The sequence below is a fragment of the Sinocyclocheilus anshuiensis genome, unplaced genomic scaffold (genome assembly GCF_001515605.1).
Source record: "Sinocyclocheilus anshuiensis isolate Anshui unplaced genomic scaffold, SAMN03320099.WGS_v1.1 scaffold115, whole genome shotgun sequence".
In the NCBI taxonomy this organism is placed as follows: Eukaryota; Metazoa; Chordata; class Actinopteri; order Cypriniformes; family Cyprinidae; genus Sinocyclocheilus; species Sinocyclocheilus anshuiensis.
The window spans coordinates 730,000-753,616 of record NW_015548219.1 but is presented as its reverse complement, the minus strand read 5'-3'; the positions used below and the strand labels follow the sequence as shown (position 1 = coordinate 753,616).

The 23,617-nt window shown below is 37.3% G+C and overlaps 3 protein-coding genes across 5 annotated transcripts; 1 reads left to right on the top strand and 2 right to left on the bottom strand.

Annotated features, from left to right (window-relative positions):
- Positions 1-587: 587 nt before the first annotated feature.
- LOC107654135 (aminopeptidase N-like) lies at positions 588-9,504 on the bottom strand. Its single transcript, XM_016441072.1, has 20 exons — positions 8,945-9,504; positions 8,717-8,859; positions 8,443-8,579; positions 8,170-8,296; positions 7,870-8,024; positions 7,651-7,764; positions 7,407-7,550; positions 7,240-7,305; positions 7,067-7,132; positions 3,556-3,728; positions 3,017-3,093; positions 2,469-2,602; positions 2,304-2,359; positions 2,073-2,220; positions 1,911-1,999; positions 1,710-1,820; positions 1,256-1,423; positions 1,029-1,169; positions 854-935; positions 588-745 (listed from the first exon to the last, which is right to left on the bottom strand). The coding sequence occupies exons 1-20, from the start codon at positions 9,502-9,504 to the stop codon at positions 596-598; spliced, it is 2,841 nt and encodes a 946-aa protein (XP_016296558.1). The 3' UTR covers positions 588-595.
- Positions 9,505-10,789: 1,285 nt separating this feature from the next.
- Positions 10,790-15,241, bottom strand: LOC107654134 (AP-3 complex subunit sigma-2-like). The gene is made up of 6 exons (XM_016441071.1): positions 14,956-15,241; positions 14,445-14,536; positions 14,168-14,279; positions 13,355-13,426; positions 12,190-12,297; positions 10,790-11,272 (listed from the first exon to the last, which is right to left on the bottom strand). Exons 1-6 carry the CDS (start codon positions 15,022-15,024, stop codon positions 11,147-11,149), a joined length of 579 nt encoding a protein of 192 aa, XP_016296557.1. The 5' UTR covers positions 15,025-15,241; the 3' UTR covers positions 10,790-11,146.
- Positions 15,242-15,342: 101 nt separating this feature from the next.
- LOC107654133 (uncharacterized protein PB18E9.04c-like) lies at positions 15,343-23,294 on the top strand. Of its 3 annotated transcripts, none has more exons than XM_016441069.1 (5): positions 15,343-15,607; positions 16,127-16,166; positions 16,751-16,945; positions 21,469-21,621; positions 22,040-23,294. In XM_016441069.1, the coding sequence occupies exons 3-5, from the start codon at positions 16,780-16,782 to the stop codon at positions 22,855-22,857; spliced, it is 1,137 nt and encodes a 378-aa protein (XP_016296555.1). In that variant the 5' UTR covers positions 15,343-15,607; positions 16,127-16,166; positions 16,751-16,779; the 3' UTR covers positions 22,858-23,294. The 3 variants fall into 3 exon arrangements, with proteins under 3 accessions (XP_016296555.1, XP_016296554.1, XP_016296556.1); XM_016441068.1 differs by having other exon boundaries at positions 15,344-15,607; positions 21,860-23,294; XM_016441070.1 differs by having other exon boundaries at positions 15,347-15,607; positions 21,536-21,621; positions 21,860-23,294.
- Positions 23,295-23,617: the final 323 nt, after the last annotated feature.

The following is a 23,617-nucleotide window of genomic DNA, read 5'->3' as shown; positions in this document are numbered from 1 at the left end:
AATATTAAATTCAGATTATGAAAATGGGAAACTGTTACTTGATAGGTTTCTTGAGACGAGGCTATTCACTGACTGCAATTAAAGATACATATTCACACAATATTAAAATAATAAAGGTATACAAAAAAAAAGACAAAAGTTATTGCTTACCATCCGTAGGATACTGTAACATAAAAAGTACTATAGTTCACAAGTTGAAAATTGGCTAGAAAAATACTAATTAGTTCATGAATTGAGGTTTTTATTTTCATTAGACAAAATATCAAAATGATAAATACCAAAGAGTTCTGTACTATTTTGCATATTCAGTTCTGTTTCATTCTACAAAGTTATTTTATTATTATAGAATAAATTTGTTTACAAAAAAATCAAAGGGAAAACATATAATTATAACACAAGGCAAGCCTTAAGGAAAGATATTTGTATACTGTACATCATCATAAGAAGAAAGTAGCTCTGGAATATACTGGGATTCAGCATTATCCACAATAAATAATCATTTCCTTTAATGCTCATCTAGGCCAAGCAAAACAATGTCCCAGTGCTCCTCTCCTCCTCAGAACAAACAAACTACAGTATGTGCTTTATTTTAGAGTTACGATGGATTTTTGAACCATTCTAAGACTGCTTTTTGGTTCTTTTCGACCCATTTGATGTTGGCGGTAGTCCTTTCGATGGATTGTTGAATGGCTAGGGTTCCTGAACCGAAACCTATGTGAGCGTAGTCATCCCTGAACTGTATCAGCTGTGTTTTCAAAACAGGAACGTAGATTAAACATTCAAATATAAGTTTCTGCTGTACAAGATGACAGTCAAAAAAATAAATAAAGCAGTCCTGGGGAAGATCACATACCTGTTGCAATTCAAATTCAGTTGAGAATCTGTTTGTGACGCCATTGATCAGATTGGAGAAAGAGAAAGATCCACCTCCATACCTAATGGAGAATAAAAATGGATATGCAGTTATAGAAAACTGCATCTGTATTTTTAAGCAAATAATAGCACAGTCCCCCAGTATTTTTTCTTACTGATTGAAAATGTACTCCCAGTTGGCTCTAACAAAATCCCAGGCCAATGGTTGGCCGACCACATTGCTTGCAATGCTGATGATGGTAGAGGTGGCATCTTGTTTCCGAATTTTTTCTGGATCCAAAGTGTATTTGAGATACCTACAACATAAATCAAAGCACGTGTATTTAGCTTAATACAGTGAGAGCTGTATGTATTTGTCTGCATTAACCTGCAGTGAGCTCACCTGTTCAGTAACCAGGGCTCAGTGGCACATGCCATTGCAGCTCTCAGTTTATCTTTTTCTGAAGCAACAGTGGCTTTTTCAAACATCTCCCAAGCAAAGTTCCACTCCTTTTCACCACCTGCAGCAATGGCACTGCAGTACACTGCAGACCTCAAGTTGGCCTTAATACTGAAGCAGTGAGAAAATTTAAAAATGACAGTTAAATGGTAATCTATTAAAGGGATTGTTCGCACAAAAATGAAAATTCTAGAACGAAGAACGAAGGTCTTACTGGTTTGGAACAGCATGAGGGTGAGTAATTAACGACAGAATTTTCATTTTTGGGTGAAATATCCTTTGAATTTAAGGTAATAAGCTTACAATTAAATAGTGTGCATCAATATACATTTTAACTGTGATGCACTCAGGAAACATCATCAGATACTCTCTAAGATTTCTATTGAGTAAAACTCACGGGTTGACATTTGGATTTTCCATCCACTGTTGGAACCATGTTTTGACGAGAGTCATACAGGCTTCAAGACCAGTGCTGCAAGCAACTGTGAGTGCATTTACTTGATTATATCTGCAGATACAAAGACATGAATACAATGAATAGATGCTTGAGAGCAAATCTAAACAGTTATTGTCACTACTATGTATTTACATGACTTACTGGTCAGTATGTCCTGGAGGCACATCCTCCCAATTTGTAAGCCTTGTGAAGTAGTCAAACAAATTTTTCACTTGATTTCCAACGTATGTCTGCAGGTATGAAATAATGTGATAATTCAAGCTCAGTTGAGTTGACATTATGAAATATTCAAGACAAACTTGCCTGCATGGGGCCGTACACCTCTGTGCGATCAAACATGAGGTAAAAGTAGTCCAGGTTATCAAGAGCAGACTCCCACGGCATGTACTCCATTTCAGAGGCTAGGAACAGCGTGGTTCTTAGAGCCAATGTCGTTTCAATAATTCCTGCTCTGTAAAGGAAAAAGATTCTTTTAGTATTTGGACTGACTGGAAATTAGCCTCATAACTTTGAAGAATGAAGTTCAGATCTCACTTGGCCAGGTTAAAAGCATCATCAATTATCTGTGCCCGGTTAATAACTGGAATGCTCTAATTGAAATCAAATTAAAGAAATTACTGTCAATTATTATACTGAATGAAAAGAAATCCAAACAATCCAACAATACAAATCTGTTTTAATTAATGTAATTCTTCTTACCTGTCTTGAAGTCTGGAGAACATTAAGTAGGCGTTGCCAGTTTTCATCATCATAGTTAACCCTGTAGTATCCTGTCACATTGATGTTGGCCAGAACCCACTGATCACCACTAATTTTCATGTGATCCGATTGGTCTAAATTAGAAAAGTAGAGCCGAAATACATGGATTTGTTAAAGCAAATACAGTTTTACCCTTTATTGACATCCAATGAGAATTTGTGAATATAATTACAAGCAAAGTTCACCAAAACATGAAAAACCTGTCATCATTTACTCATCATAATGGCTCTGTGGAACATAAAAAGAAGTTTAACAGAATGGCCATATTTATAAAATAGCTCTAGCTTTTTATAAAATAAAAAGATTTGAAATATAGTATACAAATATTATGGACTACTTTTATTTAGCTTTTTTCTTTGGAGTTCCACATAAGAAACAAACTCATAAGGATTTGGAACAACATGAATGTGAATATGTAATGACAGAATTGTCATTTTTGGATGACCTATCATTTCCACTGTAAATATAACTGTAATATTTAAACTCACCAGTTTTCTGTAGCAGCCAGTGTAGGGATTGTACTGCTTCTTTTTTTGTCCATGAAATTGGTACAAACCACTCATAACTGAAAAAAAATTATAATATTGTGATACATTAATTCCACAAGTGGGATATATGTAATAAACTGGTATGAAAAAAGGAAATCATTCTAAATATATGTTATTGATCTATTGTGAACAATTCATCTATGCATAGATATTTCATTACGGTGATACTATAAACTTCTCTCCAGTGATGTATACCAGACTTTTCCAATCATTTAGTCTGTTTAACCCTGCCCCTTTCTTACAATCGACTGCAATCTCACAATAAGAAAATCTGCCTCTGTCCAATCAACAACTGATTGATAGAGTCAAGTCCCCATTCTATTTTTTTTAATTGTTTGTTTTACTCATATTTATGTCACAATATGGAAGAAAATACTTCAGTTTCATATCTAGTAAACTGTGCTTTGATTGAAATCAGTAATAGGTACTTTGTGATAAAGTTTTTTGGGTTTTTTTCCTCAAAATATTTTTTGACATACTTAAATTCTGATGGCCTGTCTGGTTCAGTTTCAGGGTCCAGGAGAAAGTGCTCCTGTGTGATCTGGCCAGTTGCAGTGTTAATAGTGACCACAGGAAAGCCCATTTGAAGAATCCAGCGGCCCATAATCTCTTGCACAGTTTTGGGAAGAGTGGTACCACTGCTGTCCACAGCCTACAACATTTCAGATATGAGCACATGTGTTTTGTGGCAACAAATCGTACTCGGTTACTAACGTAACCTTGATTCCCTGAGATACGGGAACGAGTACTGCGTCTGCTTAAGACGCTATGGGAAAAACTCCTTTTTCTCCGATGACTGAAGCCTTTTCAATAACGCAGTGTAACTACACGGCCATTGGTTCGTGCAGTGAATTAAAAACGAACCAATGGCTCGGCAGCGGAGCTGCATGAGCCTATGGCAAGAAGCCTGCCAGAGCCCGCCAGAATGGGCGGGGCCATCTCGCTATATAAGCGGACATTTCGCCATAGGATCCTCAGGTTACTTCGACTGAAGCGACGACTGAGTTGTACAGCTACATAGCACGGCCAGCAATGCAGTACTCGTTCCCGTATCTCAGGGAACCGAGGTTACGTTAGTAACTGAGTACATTCCCTATTGATACTCGTACTGCGTCTGCTTAAGACGCTATGGGGAACAAGTACAATCCCGCCATGCTATGCTAGAGGAAAGACTAATACTTGAACTTGCCTTAAGCACCAAAAGGGGCCCAGAGGGACCAAGTATTTTGCAGGGAAGCCCTGCAGGAGGCAATAGGGCCAAACTCACAGAGGTCGGCCCGGCCTTGAGTAATCGTCCCAAGAGAATTTTGTACAGCCTCGGAACTCAGTGAGGGCCAAGAAAGTACAAGAAGAAGGCAAACGCAAAAACACTGGTTTGTCAAATGATAAGAGTGAGCCAGCCCATTTATGCAGAGAGGACCCGGGCCTGTAAGGCCGGGACGTCCAGATTATAAAACCTGGTAAATGTGGACGGCGAGGCCCAGCCAGCCGCCACACAAATCTCTGCAATGGACACACCGCTACTTACTCCCATGGGTCATTGTAGGCCCATATAAGAGTATGCTAGCGCAATAGCGTCAATTATCCATTTGGAAAGTCTCTGCTTCGTGACCGGAGACCCCTTGGTGCGGCTGCCGAACCATACAAAGAGCTGTTCCGACTGCCTGAAAGGGGCAGAATGCTCAATATAAACTTTCAATGCCCTGACGGGGTAGAGTAAATTCAACTCTTGGTCTTGCTCCAAAGGTGGAAGCACCGATAGAGTTATTACCTGCACTCTGAATGGAGTCGAGAGCACTTTAGGTATGTAACCATGCCTTGGCAACAGCTCTTGCAGGAAGGACAATATCAGAGATATGTTGCAGGAAATTTTGTCTGCGCCGCGGGCTGTACACCAGGCGGAGAAGACAGACCATTTATGGGCATAGAGTCGTCTCGTAGATGGTGCTCTAGCCTGAGAGATTGTATTTAGTAGGCTCTCGGGGAGGTCCATATTTAGTCAACCTTATCCTATTTAGTTTTAGTCAAGTTTTAGTCGACTAAAGGTCTCAACATTTTAGTCTAGTTTTAGTTCAAGAAAACCTGAAGTATTTTAGTCTAGTTTTAGTCAATGAAAACTTGACATTTTAGCAATAAGATTATTATTAATTAACCGTACAGTATTAATTTTGGCAGCCATTTTTAATTTAGTCTTAGTCTTACTCAAATGTACATTTTAGTTATCATATTTAGACAACCTTGTCCTGTTTTTGTTTAGTCAAGTTTAAGTCAATGAAATGTATGAGCATTTTAGTCAAGTTTTAGTCAATGATATCTTAGTCACATTTTCGTCATTCTGTATAATGGTTAAACTGATAAAAATATTTTTTCTCAAAATTATAATCGTAATGATTGTTGTCATTTGAGAAATTTACTTTTGCACTTTCACCAGTAAGCACAAATCAATAGAATGTAGACTCATACACATGGTGTATTTTACCTCATCTAGTGTACTGATTTATTATAGGCTTTTTATTATATAATTTAATACCAAAGACTTATGCAATCTCTCTGTCTACATAATGAAAACAGCTAAAACAAACGAAAAAAATTATAACAGTGAAAGCCCTAGTAATTCCAAATGGCAATAGCCTATTTCTCTATTAAAACAACAGTGGTTGAGTAAGTGTATTTATTCAGCGATCACAATCGCAAACAATACATTCGAGATCTCATGACAGAACACAGACCAGCTGAATGATGCTTTCAATTAGATCGCTAAACTCCAGCTTGTTTGTCGGTGTTTTCAGATCATCAGCATAAATGAAAGCTCGCATAGTAGAGGCGTGTAGAGCAGTCCGCAATAACATTTTGTCTCCTTTTTTTGACGAAAATAAAAGGAGGTTTTTGGTAAAGATTTATCTTTTTGAATACATTTTAGTCTCGTCTTATTTCATCAATGAAATTGCATGTTGATATAGTCTTAGTTATCGTTTATTGACCTTATTATCATCTCGTCTCGTCATAGTCATGGGAAAAAAGCTTGTCAACGAACATTTTTCGTCAAAGTCTTCGTTAACGAAATTAACACTAGTCCGCAGGCTCCCATCGAGAGGCCAAAGGTACAGAGCCCACAGCTCGGGCTGGGGGAGCCATATCGTTCTGTTTGTCTGAGAGAGGAGGTCCTCTCTTAGGGGAATGGGCCGAGACAGCTCTGCGAACCAGTTTTGGTTCCTCCAGAGCGTGGCCACTAACAGAACCTTGTGTTTCTGTTCCCTGATTCACCTGATTACCTGCAGGATCAGGGCGATTGGGAGAAAAGCATAAAGGAGGAAGTTGGGCCAGTCGTGGGCCAACACATCCCTGTGCTTTGAAAAATAAGTTGGACAATGAGAGGAGAAGAGGTCAACCTCTGCCCTGCCAAAGATCTCCCAGATTCTTTGAACCGTTTGTGGGTGGAGCATCCACTCTTCTGAGGGGACATTGCTCTGAGATAGCATGTCTGCTCCTTGGTTCAACCTGCCCGGCACATGCGCTGCTCTCAGCAAACGCAAGTTGAGCTGAGCCCATTTCAAGAGCTGCTCTATGAAGAGGCACTTCGAGGAGAGACCGCCCTGGCGAACACCACCGTCATGCTGTCTAAGCGGACTGAAACATGGTGTCCCCTTAGGTCCGGCAGAAAGGTGTGAAAGCCCAGACATACTGCCAGCATTTCCAAGCAGTTGATGTGAAGCCGACCCTCCTCTTTCGACCAGTGGCCGAAAACCGGTTTGCCGTCGCACAGCGCTGAAGGAGAAGAAATCTGAGGATCCTATCACCATAGGCTCGTGCAGCTCCGCTGCCAAGTCATTGGTTCGTTTTTAATTCACTACACTGCGTCATTGAAAAGGCTTCCGTCATCTGAGAAAAAGGAGTTTTTCCCATAGCGTCTTAAGCAGACGCAGTACGAGTGAAGTATCGATAGGGAACAGGTAATGACATGGTTGAACAGCCTTGTTTATTGCAACATACCTTTTGAAGATGCTCCCAAAGGTCTGTGTATACTGTGTTGTTGAATTTGAAATGATCCAGATAAGTCTGTTGAAACAAATTGTTGTGAATGTACAAAAACATTCTCCATTGCAAAAGCATATTAAATTTTTACTGTACAGCACAACAAGGAACAGTGTACAAAAGGGTTTTACCTGGAGGCCTTGAGTAAACACTTTCTCAGTCAGGAAAGTAGATAACATCCTAAGTACAGATGCCCCCTAGAGGAAGAGACTCTGCATTACCAGACAAACCACATGTATTCTGTATGTTCTTCATTATTAGACATTATAGTCAACATAGAAAACAATTCCCATTATACCTTACTGTAGGAAATTGTATCAAACATTTCAGTAATTTGCTCTGGTCTTTGGATCTCCTCTTCTTTAGACGACAAGGGGTGAGACGAGGCCAATGCATCTATGGCGAAAACTTTGTGCACATCATTAAGAACGATCAAATCTTTCTGTGGGATAGAAATAGAGTCAGTTATGATTTCATATGCTCTTAGTGATATCTTTTTGCATTTACCATTTATTGCTCTGGCTTTTGCTTCAAACCCTCACAATGTTCCAATCCGGCTCAGCTTCATCTGCACCAAGATATTCTACATAAGTTGCAAAACCTTCATTGAGCCACAGATCATTCCACCACCTGACAGTCACAAGGTTTCCAAACCACTGAAAAAGGTAGTGAATAGGTGAATTACAGGGGTTGTAAGCTGTACTGTTGTGAGGTTGATCAAAATAAAGGTTCAAATTATAAAAAACGACTCCTGATTATACCTGATGGGCAAGTTCATGGGAGATAACAGTAATGATTCTCTCTTTGTTTTCATTTGACGATATTTCTTCATCGTACAGCAGGGCCGTCTCTCTGTATGTGATTAAGCCCCAGTTTTCCATTGCTCCAGCGTTGAAGTCTGGCAGAGCGATTTGATCTGTGCAATATTTTGAGATATGAGTTAAACTTCTAAAATGGCCTACAAATTTTATGTTTTAACCCAAATATTACTTAAATTGTCATTTTGATAATAAAAAAATTGAATTGCCTCATAAAATATAGGTCATATCTTAGGTTCTTACCTGATTTGGGCAGCGGATAGGGGACATTGTAATACTTCTCGAAGAATTTGAGAATTGGTCCAGTCACACTGAGCGCATACTCGCCTTGTCCTGCATTTATGGCTTCTTGACGGGCAAAAATTCTAATCTATATAAATTATAGAATGAAGTGTTTTAGTAGATGAACACATGTTGTTTTCTAACCTTCACTAAATTAGATTAGGGCATAGAGCAGTATGTTTCATTATTAAATTGGTGGAATTTTGTCTGAAGATCTTTGAAAAGATAAGTTACCTGCAGATTTTCAATGTCTTGTTCAATGAAGATGAAATCGCTGACAATAAATGCCAACAAATATGTCGACATTACTTCTGTTGGCGCAAATGTTGTTCTGGTTACAAGAGTGTCATCCACGGTGATGTTAACCTCATCTGAAAGTCAAAAAGAGACACTGACTGATGAAACAAGTTTAACCTTTTCAAATTATGATTAACTTGATGCTTGGTAAGCTACACTTTCAAAGCAGTTACCCAACACTGCTCCTGTACAGAATAAAGTGTTCATTTACCTATCACAACACCATTGGAGAGGGCTACGGTTGCTGGATCATGGTTAAGAGTAATGTGGAATACTGCTTTCATTGCAGGTTCATCAAAGCAAGGGAATGCCTTTCTGGCATCTGTTGCCTGCATCTGGGTTGTGGCAACCACTCTAAAAAAAGAACAAGGAGATTTAACTATACATGAAAGGCCTTTTGTAGAATAGGAGGAACTGACAAGTCAAAGAAACGTCTTACTTCTTTATTCCATTCTCATAGTATTCACTTCGGTAGAAGCCTCCCAGGTCATCCGAAAGCTCTCCTAAAAATTCTGTGTAGAGCTCATAGCTTTCTCCAGCAGTTAATTCTTCTTTCAGATGAATTGCCATATACTGTGTTTTTGTGTGCATCACAATTGATTCAATTGTAGGAGCTGGTTTGCCTCCAAGTCCAATCAAGGTGGGATGCTTTGTCATGTTCAGCTTGTTGGAGTGAATGAGGATGAGGTTTGTCTTTTCCACACATCTGAAGACCACGCTGGACAGCCCTGTGAAGATGTAGAGTCCTGTTGGATCCGGCTGGAGCCGTGGCCACAGAGTGATATTGTAAATTTTTGGACTAAGAGTCTGTGGAAGGCGCCACTGGTCCCATGGTTCATTGGATGGTGCCATTGTTGGATCTGTGGATTTAACCTCATTGTTCTTGGACTTCTCTTGGGAGTAGACCACCGGGAGAGCTGTGATTGTGGCTAGCGCTCCAGCGGCTAACACAATCCCGACTATCCCAACAGTTTTACTGATGTAGAAACCCTTCCCCATGCTTCAGCAATGACAGGATGATATGAGTGAAACTGACATCTGCACGATGTTTTATTTAAGGCTTGGGAATATTCTCCTCCCACATGAATTAATGGTTCATCAATTAATACAGCAAAGCTCCAGTGTACAAGAGGGCATCAGAGGGTCATTGATACCTATGTTGTGGCTAATCAGTGCATATACATAATATATTTATATAAATATTTTCTTGATAGCCATTTTGCATATTTAAAAAACATGCACTGTTGTGAATGCATTCAACCTGAATTTAATTTGCAGACATGTACTATACAACAGTTTACCTAAACAGTTTAGCTAAATTACCTCATGTTTACCAGGAGCAAAGGACAGGATTAAGTATGTCCAAAAATGTCAAATAAAAGATGAAAGTAATACGAAGATTTGGCCTTTGGAATATGTTTATTTTATGGAGGAACATTGTATCAGGCATGACGTTTATTATTTAGATAAGTATCTCAGAAAATATAGCCAATAACACAAGACGGACCATTCATTTGAAAATGCATGTAATGATTATCAGACTTTACAGTATCTCTCCCTCATCATATTAACCCATATGAGCTATAAATGAGAAGTTCAACAAAATCACCAGACTCCATAAAACTCACCTTTAAAACAATAAATATTTCAATTATTTTGTGCAGTATTTACCTCACTAAATCTAAAGGCTCCCAGTACTTTAGCAGTGATTTCCACTTTTTATAAAAGTCATCTTGTTTTTTTTTTTTTAATTGATTAAAATTATATCTGGTTTTGTTATTAAATATTATGCATCTTTAAAGTCAGAAGACATGGAGTTCATGACTTCCTGACGTCATCTAAAGGCTCTGGACCTTTGATAGACCTCTATCTTCAAAGATAACATGCAGTATCAGAGATTTCTAGATACGCTATTGTTGTTTTGGTTGTGCAACCATGATTAGTCAAAAATGTGCAGACATACTCTCATGTATGAAACAGATCTTACCCCATGATTGTTGACAATTTTTAGAGGCAGTAAGTGCACAAAATTATATTCTACATTTAGATCTGGTGACACTGCAGATTCTTTGTGACAATAAAATGTTTTTTAACACAAAAATTAAGGGCTAATATAATGTTTTATTTCGTAAATGTGGAGAAGGTCAGGAATCAAGCTCATACTAGTCTCAAATGCAATGTAACCAAAAGATATTTACACCTGTGAAGAACCCTTTCATGGTCCATATCTGTTAAGTAATTAATAAAACCTTTAAAAAAAGTAAGACTTGAATTTGGACAAAAACATTTTTAATGACCAAGTAACATTTAATATAAATTATTAATGTGTAACATTAGTAGTTGGTCTGTTGGCATAAATGACACATGTTAGTACAGTACTGTGGAATTTTGCTACATCACAGACAAAATACAAAACAACACTATAATCAAAATTGGAAAAGGTTTGTCTGCAAACCAAAGTCTGAAATTGAAAAGGTACATTGTAAATGATTGGACCCAGTAGTGTGCTTCAGACTTTTAAGAGTCCTCAGGTGATGGTCAGTCGTAAGTCCATAAATGGCAATATCTACAGTATCTATGGCAATGAATGTCAACACAGTAGCAACACACACAAAAAAACACAATGATCAGACATGCAAACTCAAAACGGGGAGAGACTGGGCACTTTTATATTGATGTCCCCAATATTGATGTTACGGGGTATTTCAGGAAGATTCATATTTTTCACAGCAGAAACAGCTCGTGCTGGTGCGGTAGACAGACCACCCTGCCAAAAACACAAAAAATATATATTTTATTACTGTTATTAACCTCAAACTTCTAGTTTTTTCATGAACTATCATACTGGATTTATTCAGCATTAAACTGAAGCCCAAACCTATGAACAATATTCTGTAACCCAATCTTATAAGTCCAGTGAAAAATTTCAGGCTAAACCCGGCCCAAAAGAAAATGTCATACAATTAAAATAAAAAACATACTACAAAATTACAAACACAAACTCAAAGTTATACAAGAAAAACTACATGACCCTGGCCTGACCTCAACAGAACTGTTAAACACTGCATTTTGTTGTCAAAGTACAAAGTACGGTAGAGTTTATGAACCACCACTATCCTGCTTCTACGGTCTTTAACCAAATGTTGTGGATGGATGTTGCTTTGGTTCTCTTTAATGTGTGTGTTGTATTGTCTTATGTAACATTTCCTCATTTTAACCCCTTCCATGTATACATAAGAGTACGTCTAGTGTTGTCAAACATTATCAATCATTATTGCCTCGACTCCAGATAGCATATCAGGAACACAGTGACTGTGTGAAGCAATGATATCAGCCCAGATACCTTTCACTATTTTAGGCCTTTCATCTTTGATACAGCCAAAAGGTTTGCAGGAAAAAGAAAGTGATGCTAAACAAGATTAATGAAAATGTCTTTTGAGATATTCATGTTTTTCACAAACATTTCCGAGGCTCTGTGTCAACCATGCAGCTAAAAATCAAGTTAATGTGTACAATATTATTTAACCTGATTTTTTTTTAAAGTGTTAAAAAATTAGTATGTATCTTTCAGAGAAAGCTATTTAAAAATGTCCCTTCCTGTTTGGGTTGAGGCACAGCAATGCATGTAAAAGATGTCTGAATAAACTGGAGCGACTACCGGTTACTCTGTCAATGTGAACTCACCTCCGATTTCTCCATTCTGTTCTGCAGCTCCACTTGGGCGACTATTTCATTCATGTTAGTTTCCAGAACCATCCCACCCATGACAACTTCCTGGAGAATGTAATGAACCTGGAATAAACAACAAAAACGTCAACTTTCAAACCTTTGTTTTGAAATTAGTAACTTAAAAAAAATAATGACTTATGAATAAACAGCTAGGCCTGAGTAACAAAACACATTTCACAATTTGATTCTTTTTTATTGGGGTATATTATAGTAAATATTTAAAATATATTTATTAAAAAGAACCAGTTCGTAGGAGTCACTTGTTCAGGAATCCAGTTATACTTATTTACCTGTATGTTTTAATGTACTAAAAGAACTGCTTCATAGGAGCCATTTGTTTGTGAATCGGATGCAAAATGCGATTCATAAAATCAATACTTTAACATAAACAGCTCAGCTGACCGAATCAGAGCATTAAACTGAGACTGGACCATAACCTTAAAAATACACACATGCACAGGACTAGTGATGTGCATTATCAAATATGTTACATATGGCGTACTCAGACGAGTTACCATAAAGCCATACATTGCCATTTCCAAGTAATTCCCTCCACTCATAAAACATTTTTACTGATTAGATAACTAACAAAAGCAATGTAGTGTACACTTCTATCATGAACAGGTTTTACAGTGGTGCCATAATCCAACAGGCAATTATCAGAAAGAGTATAGTGACCTACATATAACCCTTCCCTTATATACTGGATCGAATTACGATCACTGGCAATTAATCATGCGCTGATGAACTTTAACAGCACCAAAGAGCACTTTTTGGTAACTAAAGAGATAAGAAGTTATATGAGTCATTATGAAAGGAACCAGGGTTATTTTAGTATCATGATATACTATTATGGTTTTTATTAGAGTTTTTTGTTAACATTTGTTATATCTATATAGTTCTTACTCATTTTTTGTTATTTTACTACTTAAAGATAAATTACATTTTTCTAAATTAAAAATGTAGAAATGATGCCTTGCTGAAATATGTTTAATTTTTTGAATATTTTCTTTTATTTCAGTTAACATTTATTTTATTTCAAGTAACAAAAATGTTTTGTTTTTTTATGGTTTTAGTTTCATTTTAGTTTTCGTTAATGATAATAACTTTGAAATCTGACCTTATCCATGTGAAAGATTAAGTCCAGTTCACACACATTCTCAAAGCATTTGTCCAGGGTTTCCACAAAGACCTGCATGACAAAATTATACACAATTGTGAATAACAACATGTTCTTTCAGTGAGATTTTCAAAAGGTAACGTTTCAGGTTACACACACCAAAAAAGAAGCAAATTAACTACTCGTGCACAAAAAGGTTCTATGGCATTACCATTCAGATGGTATTCTGATATATACCATACTAAATTAATGGTATTTACATACAGGTAATATGGAATTAGTATGGTCCACTGAGAACTAATGCATCCTGATATGTTAAACGACCATTGCACTAAAACAAGTGTTTTAAACTCTGCCTTTTCTTTATGTACATCTTCAATAAAAAGTTGATACCTGAATGCAATATTGGAAGTCGTGGCCTAATGGTTAGAGAGTCGGACTCATAACCCAAAGGTTGTGGGTTCGAGTCTCGTACCGGCAGGGATTGTAGGTGGGGGGGAGTGAATGTACAGTGCTCTCTCCCACCTTCAATACCACGACTGAGGTGCCCTTGAGCAAGGCACTGAACCCCCAACTGCTCCCCGGATGCTGCAGCAAAAAAAAAAACAGCTGCCCACTGCTGTGTGTGTGTGTGTGTGTGTGTGTGTGTGTGTGTGTGCACTTTGGATGGGTAAATGCAGAGGACTAATTCCGAGTATGGGTCACCATACTTGGCCACATGTCACGCTTGATATACCTGATACCTGAGATACATTAACTACCCCCTTGTGGCTGTAGGCCAGAACTACAGCATGTAAAATGCAGTATGTTCACCTGAATGAGATCTAGAATCCCCAGCTCGCTCTCTGATGAATCCACACAAAACACAAAGTACAGGGTGGCATAGTGTCTGTATATCAGCTTGTAGTCAGAGCCTCCGATCAAACTAAAAGTGAAGAGCAAAACTACAGTAAATACCTTTTCAGTTTTATTGAGCACCTCAAAATAACTTTTGAGATTTCCATCCTCATACAGTACTAGATGTAGAGATATGGTTGACAATAATAACAGTAAGCCCTTATGTGTAACATTATTATGCAGATTATGTCACCTTCCGCCCTCCAGAAAATTGCAGACATTGTCATCTCTTTTGGACACCAGATGAAAGGTCTCCCTAATGATCTGTTGTTGCATGTCTTCTGCCTGTGAAAAGAAACGTGATAAATTAATTTGACCTTGGATTTTCCACATAAACTTTAAAATTACACATTAAAATATACAGAGGAGCGAATGAAACATTAGTGGTTTAACATTATATAAAAATGACTACTATGAACATGTAATATAAATTATTACATTTATATAGAGGAGCACATAGATATATAATAAATAAGCAACAACAAAATGAAGAACTGAAGCTAAGAAAACAATCAAGACAAAAATAAACATTCCATATCACAAAACTTTGTATTTGTACACAAATGTTTTATCTGAAGCTGCATGTTCAACTATGATATATTGAATAAAAGACACTAATTCAATTAATCTGCTGGTAGTCTCAATAGTAAGAATGGCAATAGCTGGCAAATGCAGCTTCAGTGTCTTCTATGCGCTTATCTTACAAAATATTGGTAGAATCTGATGAGCCTGGGTTTCCCGTGGTTGTTAAAAATAAGAATAGCCTTGATCATCCTTGCCGCTTGATTATTTTTATGTGGTTACTCTTTTTTTTTAGCTAAGCTTCAGCTTGTCAATAAAAAACGACTCTAGTGTCACGTGGCTTTTGCATTATACAAGTCCGTTGTACATTGCAATATTTGGCGGTATTTGTTAGTATTCATATAAAAATCAATTTTACAGATAATCCCCATTATACTCCACAAACTATGACTACCGTGGTAATTGTTGTAATGAGTCATGATTTTTGTAATCAATTTTCACCTGCGTTCAATGACGAATTGATGAGCTGGGGACTTTTATTTTGACGCGTTCACTGCCCGCTGCGTGACCCGGAAGTCCTGCATTTCCTCTTGTCGCATCAGTCGCGTGTCGTGTCTGTCGGCTAGCTGCTACTTATATAAACAACCCGAATTAAAATATGAAACACTTGACAGGAGAGTGACAATAACCACGCACTGCATGAGGAATGAGACGGTATTCATTTGCTTACGCTTGTAAACTGCAGCAAAGAAAGAGTTTTGGAAACGCTGCTGTGTAACGTTACATGCATACAAACTGAAATTTTTATTGTGAAAGGACGCATTGTATTTGTTGGTAAGTGCATCCTCGTGAGCTTTTTTTTAATCAATGCTTTATATTTAACACCGTTTTTGTATCATAATTTTATTGTAGCCATTCAATTGCTTGTTTAATTAAATCAACTTGTACTTAGTGCAATTAATATGTATATTTTATGTTATTTCTACTGTAGGGTGTGTCTCTAAGAAAAATAGATCCAAATGTAAGCGAGTTAGAAAACATGTTCCATTGTAAACAGCAAACAATAGTGGTGTTTGTAATCACACTCCTCTAACTGACCTACATTCCCATAGTTATGACCGAAGAAGTTAGTAACCATAATAATACTCTCAGATAAGTATTTTGGGTTGTATTTGTGATTTGTAACGGCATTCGTTTGCATAATTACTTCTATTGGTAAGTCAGTGTTATGGGTTAAGAAAAATAGATGCAATAATGCATTGGCATTCTTTGCTGATAGATCTATGGAAGTGATTTAATTTTTTTTCTCTATAGCTACAAACTGCTTTATTTCTTTTCTGTTTTTAATTCCAGCTCAGCCGGACCATCCGTGAATAATCTGCTTCATCTCTTAGTGAGTTTCATTGCTTTGTTCAAGCCTCGATGGAAGTCATATGATCTGTACATCCTGGAACGGGTTTAGTGAGCCCTTCAGTGCTGTTTGCAGTGACCGCTGTAACCAGGCGTCTGGAGGGGTGTGGCAGACATTTATGTGCTTCACCCAAGACCTATTTATTCACTTTTGAAACTTCCTTATAACCAACAAAGCCTTTATTGAACGCAGGTTCAACTCAAGTTCAAAGCACTTAGAAGAGGTTAGGGCTTATGTTACTTTAAAATGGGAGCTTCTAATGTGAAAAAAGAACATAAACGGTAACTTTATATTATGCCTACGTGTTTTATAGCACTTGTGGTCTAGTCTTAGTTGAACAGGATTGAAACAGCTGTTTTGCAGGTAGAGCAGATGAAATTTCGAAACTTTTCCTTGTAGTGTTTTGGAATTTGTACTAGATGGCGCAATTGAGTCACATTTATTTTCATTCTCACTTCCTCCTCTGATACAATTCACATCTATCTATCTTTCTATCATCTAATGTATTTAAAAAGTAAATATATTTGAGTCGAGTAACAGTTTTGTTGTTTTTGTATATTTCACAGGTGTTGGGGATGTGACCCTCTCTCACATTATGGTCTCAGCCACTCATGTGATCATGACTGTCCATCCCGTTCTGGTCCTGCTGCCCATTCTGGGGCTCATTGTGCTTCCATGTACACCCTTGCCATTAGAGAATGGCCTTAGGATAGTGGCTAATGTGACTGTGGACGACCCAGGGGCATGTGGCCTAAATTATTGTAAGTCTATCTCTACTGCACCGCAAATGTCCTTTTGATTTATTCCTTTAAATTGTGTTTCAGTAATTGTTTTTTTTTTTTTATATATAAATGTAACATTTCTGAATAAATATTCTTGGATTTCAATAAAATATTGAGATATAGGTAACTACAAAGGATGAGTCATGAGGTTCTCTAGTGTAAAAGGTATTTTTAAAATGTTACATTTTTAAGAAACCATTCTTTTCTATAGTTTAATTTATTTGAGATAGCTTTTGCCAGTGATACATGAGACACAGCAGGGCCCAACAGTACAACACTCATAAGTTAATGGGTCTGATTCTGTACAATAGTAGTTTTGCTTATATATATATATTATATTATATTATATTACGTAATAATCACTTGAATCTAGCTTGCGCTCACTGTTGTAAACAGACGCAGTTCCAGGGGAATGACGTATGGAGGTCGGCTTTGCGCATTCTAATTAGTAAAACGCAGCCTAATTTTCATTTTTGGGTGAACTAACCCTTTAAGGCTACTACTCTGACAGACGTTTGCCATGCCAAAATATTAAAGTGTTTTTGTGTGTGAAGAACGTTATTTTCTCATATTTTATATTTACTAATAGGTTTTTATTAGTGCTGTCAAACGATTAATTGCGATTAATCGCATCCAAAATAAAAGTGTTTGTTTACATAATAAATGTGTGTGTGCTGTGTATATTTATGTTTTTATAAATGCACACATACAGTATATATTTTGAAATTATTTACATGTATTTACATGTATATATTTATATTCATATAATTGTTATATATATTTAATATATAAACGTAACATTTTCCTTAAATGTGCATGCATATGTGTGTATTTATTTATGCATAATACATTTACATTTACACTTTTATCCAAAGCGACTTACAAATGACAATGGAAGCAATCAAAATCAACAAAAGAGCAATGATATGCAAGTGTTATAACAAGTCTCAGTTAGCTTAACGCAGTACACGTAGCAAGTTTTTTTTTATTATTTTTTTTTATTATATAATAAATAAAAAGAAAACGGATTGAATAGAAAAAGAATAGACCAAGCTAGTGTTGGAGGCCTTTTTTGCTTTTGTTAATTGTATTATAAATAAAAAGGAAAAACAAATGGATACAATACAAAAAGATTAGAAAAGCTAGTGTTAGTTTTTTTTAGAAAACAAGCAGTAAATGAATAGTGCAAGTCTAAGGGACAAGTTGTTTTTTTTAAGAATAGTATTAGAATAGAAAGTGCTAGAGTTAGAGGGTCAAATAAAGATGGAAGAGATGTGTTTTTAGCCGATTCTTGAAGATGGCTAAGGACTCAGCTGCTCGGATTGAGTTGGGCAGGTCATTCCACCAGGTGGGAACATTTAATTTAAAAGTCCGTGAAAGTGATTTTGTGCCTCTTTGGGATGGCACAATAAAGCAACGTTCACTTGCAGAACGCAAGCTTCTAGAGGGCACATAACTCTGAAGTAATGAATTTAGGTAAAGGGGTGCAGAGCCAGTGGTGGTTTTGTAGGCAAGCATTAATGCCTTTTTATTTTATGCGAGCAGCTATTGGTAGCCAGTGCAAATTGATAAATAATAAATATACACAGTACACACACATTATGTAAACCAAAACCTTTATTTTGAATGTGATTAATCGCGATTAATCGTTTGACAGCACTAGTTATTTATATTTGTCATTTAATGTCAATCTGTTTTAACACAAAAAAATATTGAAATATTAATAATTATATTATGCAAACTATGATGGGGCCATTGCATAAATTGTTTATATTTTATATATTGTAATATACAATGCAATAAATATATAATATTACATGGATACATTTTTTCGCACAAAACCTTGTCTAAGCAAGTCATCTTGATAACTTTACCTTTGTGTTATATCTTCATCAGCAGAATTTGGCAATATTCAATACATCAGATTGATTTTAATTTTTAATTTTCATTTAATTTGATTGATTTTCATTTTAATTAAATAATTTTTAAAGGGATAGTTTACCCAAAAATAAAAATTGTCTTAGTTTACTCCCCCTTCATGTCATTCAGAACTAGTGCTGTCAAATGATTAATCGCATCCAAAATAAAAAATTGTTTACATAATATATGCATGTGTACTGTGTATATTTATGTATATAAATACACACAGTATATATTTTGAAAATATTTACATGTATATATTTGTATTCATATAATTTATATTGTATATAAATATATTTAATATATAAACCTATCATATTTTTCTGAAATGTATACATGCGTGTGTGTATTTATATATACATAATAAATATACACCGTACACACGCATATATTATGTAAACAAAAACTTCATTTAAACTTAAAAAAAAAAAAACACACTGAGGCTTTGTTCAAAGTGTTATACATGTTTTGGAATGACATGAGTCTGGGTAAATGATGACAGAATTTTATTTTTTATTTTTTTTAATGAACAATCCTTTTAAGTTTGCAAAATGAAGTATGTGCATGTCTTGACAGTTCCATCAACTGGCCTGCAACTCTCTCACACAGGCCATCCTTATTGTTGAACCCTGCACAAACATAATTGTTTGATTATTTTCCACTATTTCCAAGAGTTAAACCAGCCTGTTTTTCTTTTTCTTTGTTTCTTTGAGGGCTTGAGAATGAAATGCAATCTGCGTGCTACCTTCAGAGATATACCTGCGGAATATCATTTTTATTTTTATTTTTTAAAGTAAAGCCATATGTTGTGTTTTGTCTTTTATACATCACGTTTTTCCGTTGAAGGACGTGCACTTTCAAAGAAGGCCATGTGTTTCCCATTTAAGATGAAAGGGAGGCCTGGGCTGGCTGTTCTGCTTATGCGCCAGGCGCTGCTTCAGCGGGCTGTACCCTTCTACAGTCTTCGTCAAGACATGCTCTTTTTCTAATTAAATCACTTTTTTTTTCCCCCCTCTCGCTTTGACCACACACGTTGCACTTGACTATCTCGCCACCTCTGTAAACACACATACAGCTGAAATGACCCCGAGGCTGGCTTTGTGTTCGGGGGTAGAGCGACTGGCCCTGCCCCCGCCTGATAACACGCACGTATGTTGTCGGTATTGAGTTTCCATCACGTTAACTGTACGGAGATGGAAAGCAAGGTCAGAATCACCATCGCCATCTGGAAGTCTGAAATGTTTGGAATGATGGCGAGCTATAAATACATAAGCATTGCACTGCAGGGAACGGTGTGTTTTGGACACGTCAAAGACTAAACGTACTACAGGGCAACCTGTGGCGACTGCAAAAATCAGGCCAGGTCCTGTACTATTTCACACCGCTCTCCTTTCGCCTTTGGTTTCATGCGTTTTCTGCTTCAAACAGCTGGAGAAGTGTTTAAAAGGAAAAAAATGCACACGATGCAGCTGGCCTCTCGATTTAGTGTGTCAACGCTGACCAAGAGATGATTCAACCGGGTGTTTTCACTTCACCGAGGTTGATTATTGATTCACCTGGAGCTTTTAAACACTGGATGATTGTCTGTTGGCAAGGTCCAAAAAGGGAAATGGGGGCATTTTGGAGCATTCTGCAGTGCCAGCGCAAGCAAATTCTTTATAGCCCCGTTGGTCCTGCCGTGCTGCAGCCACCTGGTTAAGTAATCAAGGGAAGTGGGAATAAGGGAAAGAGTGGAGACGGATGTGGAGGTTGAGGTGTGCTGTACCTAATGCACACATGGCTGCTGGTAGGGGATCAAAGAGAGGTGCGGCAAGGCCTGTTTTTCCTCCCAGATGTGGCTCGTTCCTGAAGACTGCAGAGCTCAGGATATACAGTTTGACATCCAGTAATGAGCATTCGGGGAACGTCTCTGTCCCAATGAAAACAACCGAGGTTGACGAGTCACAGGTTGCACTGTTCATTTTATTTCATATTTTAGAGCGAGCTGTAAAATATATTTGGCCATGACACTCTAAAAACAGTCTTTAGAAACTCAAGTTTGGGTTAGGCTATTTGTTCTCTTCAATTTGGGTTATGGTTGCACAAAGTGTCCAGTTTTGCAATTTGATGATTTATGGATTGGAAATTGATGATGGCTCATAATCTTTTTGTATTGTATGTCCAAATTGACGTAATATTGGTGTAATATATGTTTGTACCTTGAATTTTTAATTTCTTGTGAATATATTTGTATTCGATTTAGTTTTGTTCAGTAACTTTACCCCCTATTTTGTCAGGATTCAGATTGATTTAAACTTAACTTATCTACCTTTTTAAATGACTCATTCAGACCTTGCTCATAAGAGTCATTTATTTGTGAATCAGATTTGAATGTTTTTTTTTTTTTAGCTCACCACAGTTAATTTGGTCTGCAACTCACATTCACAATTCTGATTCATTAGCAACTGTGTCTATTCAACAATCTTATGTGGTTTTGAAGTCCATCGAAATTCACTACAAACAAGGTTTATTTCAAGTAACAGTATTTGATTTTTTTTTTTTAAGAGAACATCCTGTTGATTCCTTTGTTCTTCATTTTTCAGGTCCTAAAGGTGAAGTCTGTTGGAAGGCTATTGTTAATACAAAACAATCTGTGTGTTTTCTGATCAGCTGCCCGAATAATACCCAGAATTTTTCTTGTGAAAATGTCACAAATTTCAACGACTTGTTAGTGGAACTTGGTGTGATCACAAATGGTAATACCTCTCCTCAGTTTGCCTGCATTTTTTTTTATATGTTTGTGCTTAAATAGAATTTTTCATGTCTTGCACATGTTTGTATTTGTTTCATTCATTAACTTTACCTCTTACAATTATTTGTCACACTAATACAAAACAGTAAATTGTGAGGTTAAATTGTGACATTAGTGCAATAACGGGTTCCAGAATATAAGACAGATGTCACCATTTACCAACCCAAACTTTGTTTTTGCAGACTCTATCCATGTGGGCAAAAATCAGACTGATAAATCAGCGCTTCCCTATCAGTCTGCTGGCACCAGCTCTTCATCTAATGGAACACAACCTTTGCCAACCGAACCTAATGTCTCGATCTCCAGGACTTTCACTACCACAGATCCGGCCACATTTACCAAACCAAACTTTGTTTTTGCAGACTCTATCCATGTGGGAAAAAATCAGACTGATAAATCAGCGCTTCCCTATCAGTCTGATGGCACCAGCTCTTCATCTAATGGAACACAACCTTTGCCAACTGAACCTAACATCTCGATCTCCATGACTTCCACTACCACAGATCCGGCCACTTTACAAATCAACTTTACAACTATAACGACCACCAACCTGCAGACAACTCCAACAGAGAAAGCTGCCACAACTGATGCAGTGGCAAAACCAGCGATCACCGCAACCATTCCGACAACACCAGCCGTGACGTCCACCACCACAACTACACCTAAACCAACCACAACCAGCCCTAAACCCTCTCCAACAACTACCAGCACAACCACCACCACTACAACAGTTGCACAAATCATAATTCCAAAACAGTCATCTTCACCATCACCATCACCATCAGGGACCAATATGTCCGCCAGCATCTCACCATCAGTGCCTACAACACCTTCATTCACTCCTTCCACAAAACTGATCCAAACTTCTGCAGCATCATCGGATCAGAAGAAGCCATCACAGACCATGTCAAAAACCTCATTGAGCCCCTCAGTAGTGGTGTCTGCACTGCCTAAGGACATTCCCAAAGGGGACCAAGTTATGATTGAGGTGGCCAGAGACCCTTTGACCAGCCACCTGTTGAACACAAGCTCCTTGTTGGCCGTTCTTCTGTTTGGCCTCCTCTTCTTTGTGGTCACAGTGGCGCTGATTCTCAAACAAGCATACGAGAGTTACAAGCGGAAGGACTACACTCTGGTCGACTACCTCATCAATGGAATGTACTCCGATTCGGGGGTCTGACCGGGATTGTGTGGTTTACATTTCAGTATATTTCCATTTTCAAAGGTTGGTAGCAGATTGACAGAAGATCCCTTGGTAGCACTCAAATGCTCAAAAGCCCCGTATGACTTCAAGATACGAGAATCCAGCTGGTGCTCAAGCGAGTTGGTATGATGTGTATCTTTTGTTTCTATGCAGATTTAGCTTCCACGTAATTCTTGACACATGGGGCTGAAGCCTTAGTATTAACTTAGCCCTCAACCTTCGTTCAACGAATGTCATTATAAGGGATTCATAGTGCAATACATGGAAATGTTTTGTCTTATCTGTCATGTCCAGTGTTTCATCTGCAGCTGATGAGTTGGCTGCAATAATTGCCTTTTTTTGTATGTGTGTGAGGAATAAATGCCAAACCAGGAATTGTGGCACAGAAGCACATTATTGTAAAGCCAAGGGAATAACCAATAACAAGGGAATAACTGATAAAGGGAATAATAGCCATTGTGTATTTAGTGTCTGGAACAAAGAACAGATCGGAGGAAGGGATGAAGGATGATAGTTTGATATGTGCCAAATTGATTTTGTAAGTCTTAATAGCTGCACTGTTAAAAAGATATATAATAAAGAAAAAAACTTACTTTGCACTCTGTTATTTTATTGCTTGTGAAGTGTCTGTCTCTACTTGATGTTTACTTAACTTTGATCCATGACGAGGCTGACGGTAATCTGTGCATGTGGTTTCCACAGAAATTTGAACTTTCATCATCATGGAAATTCTATG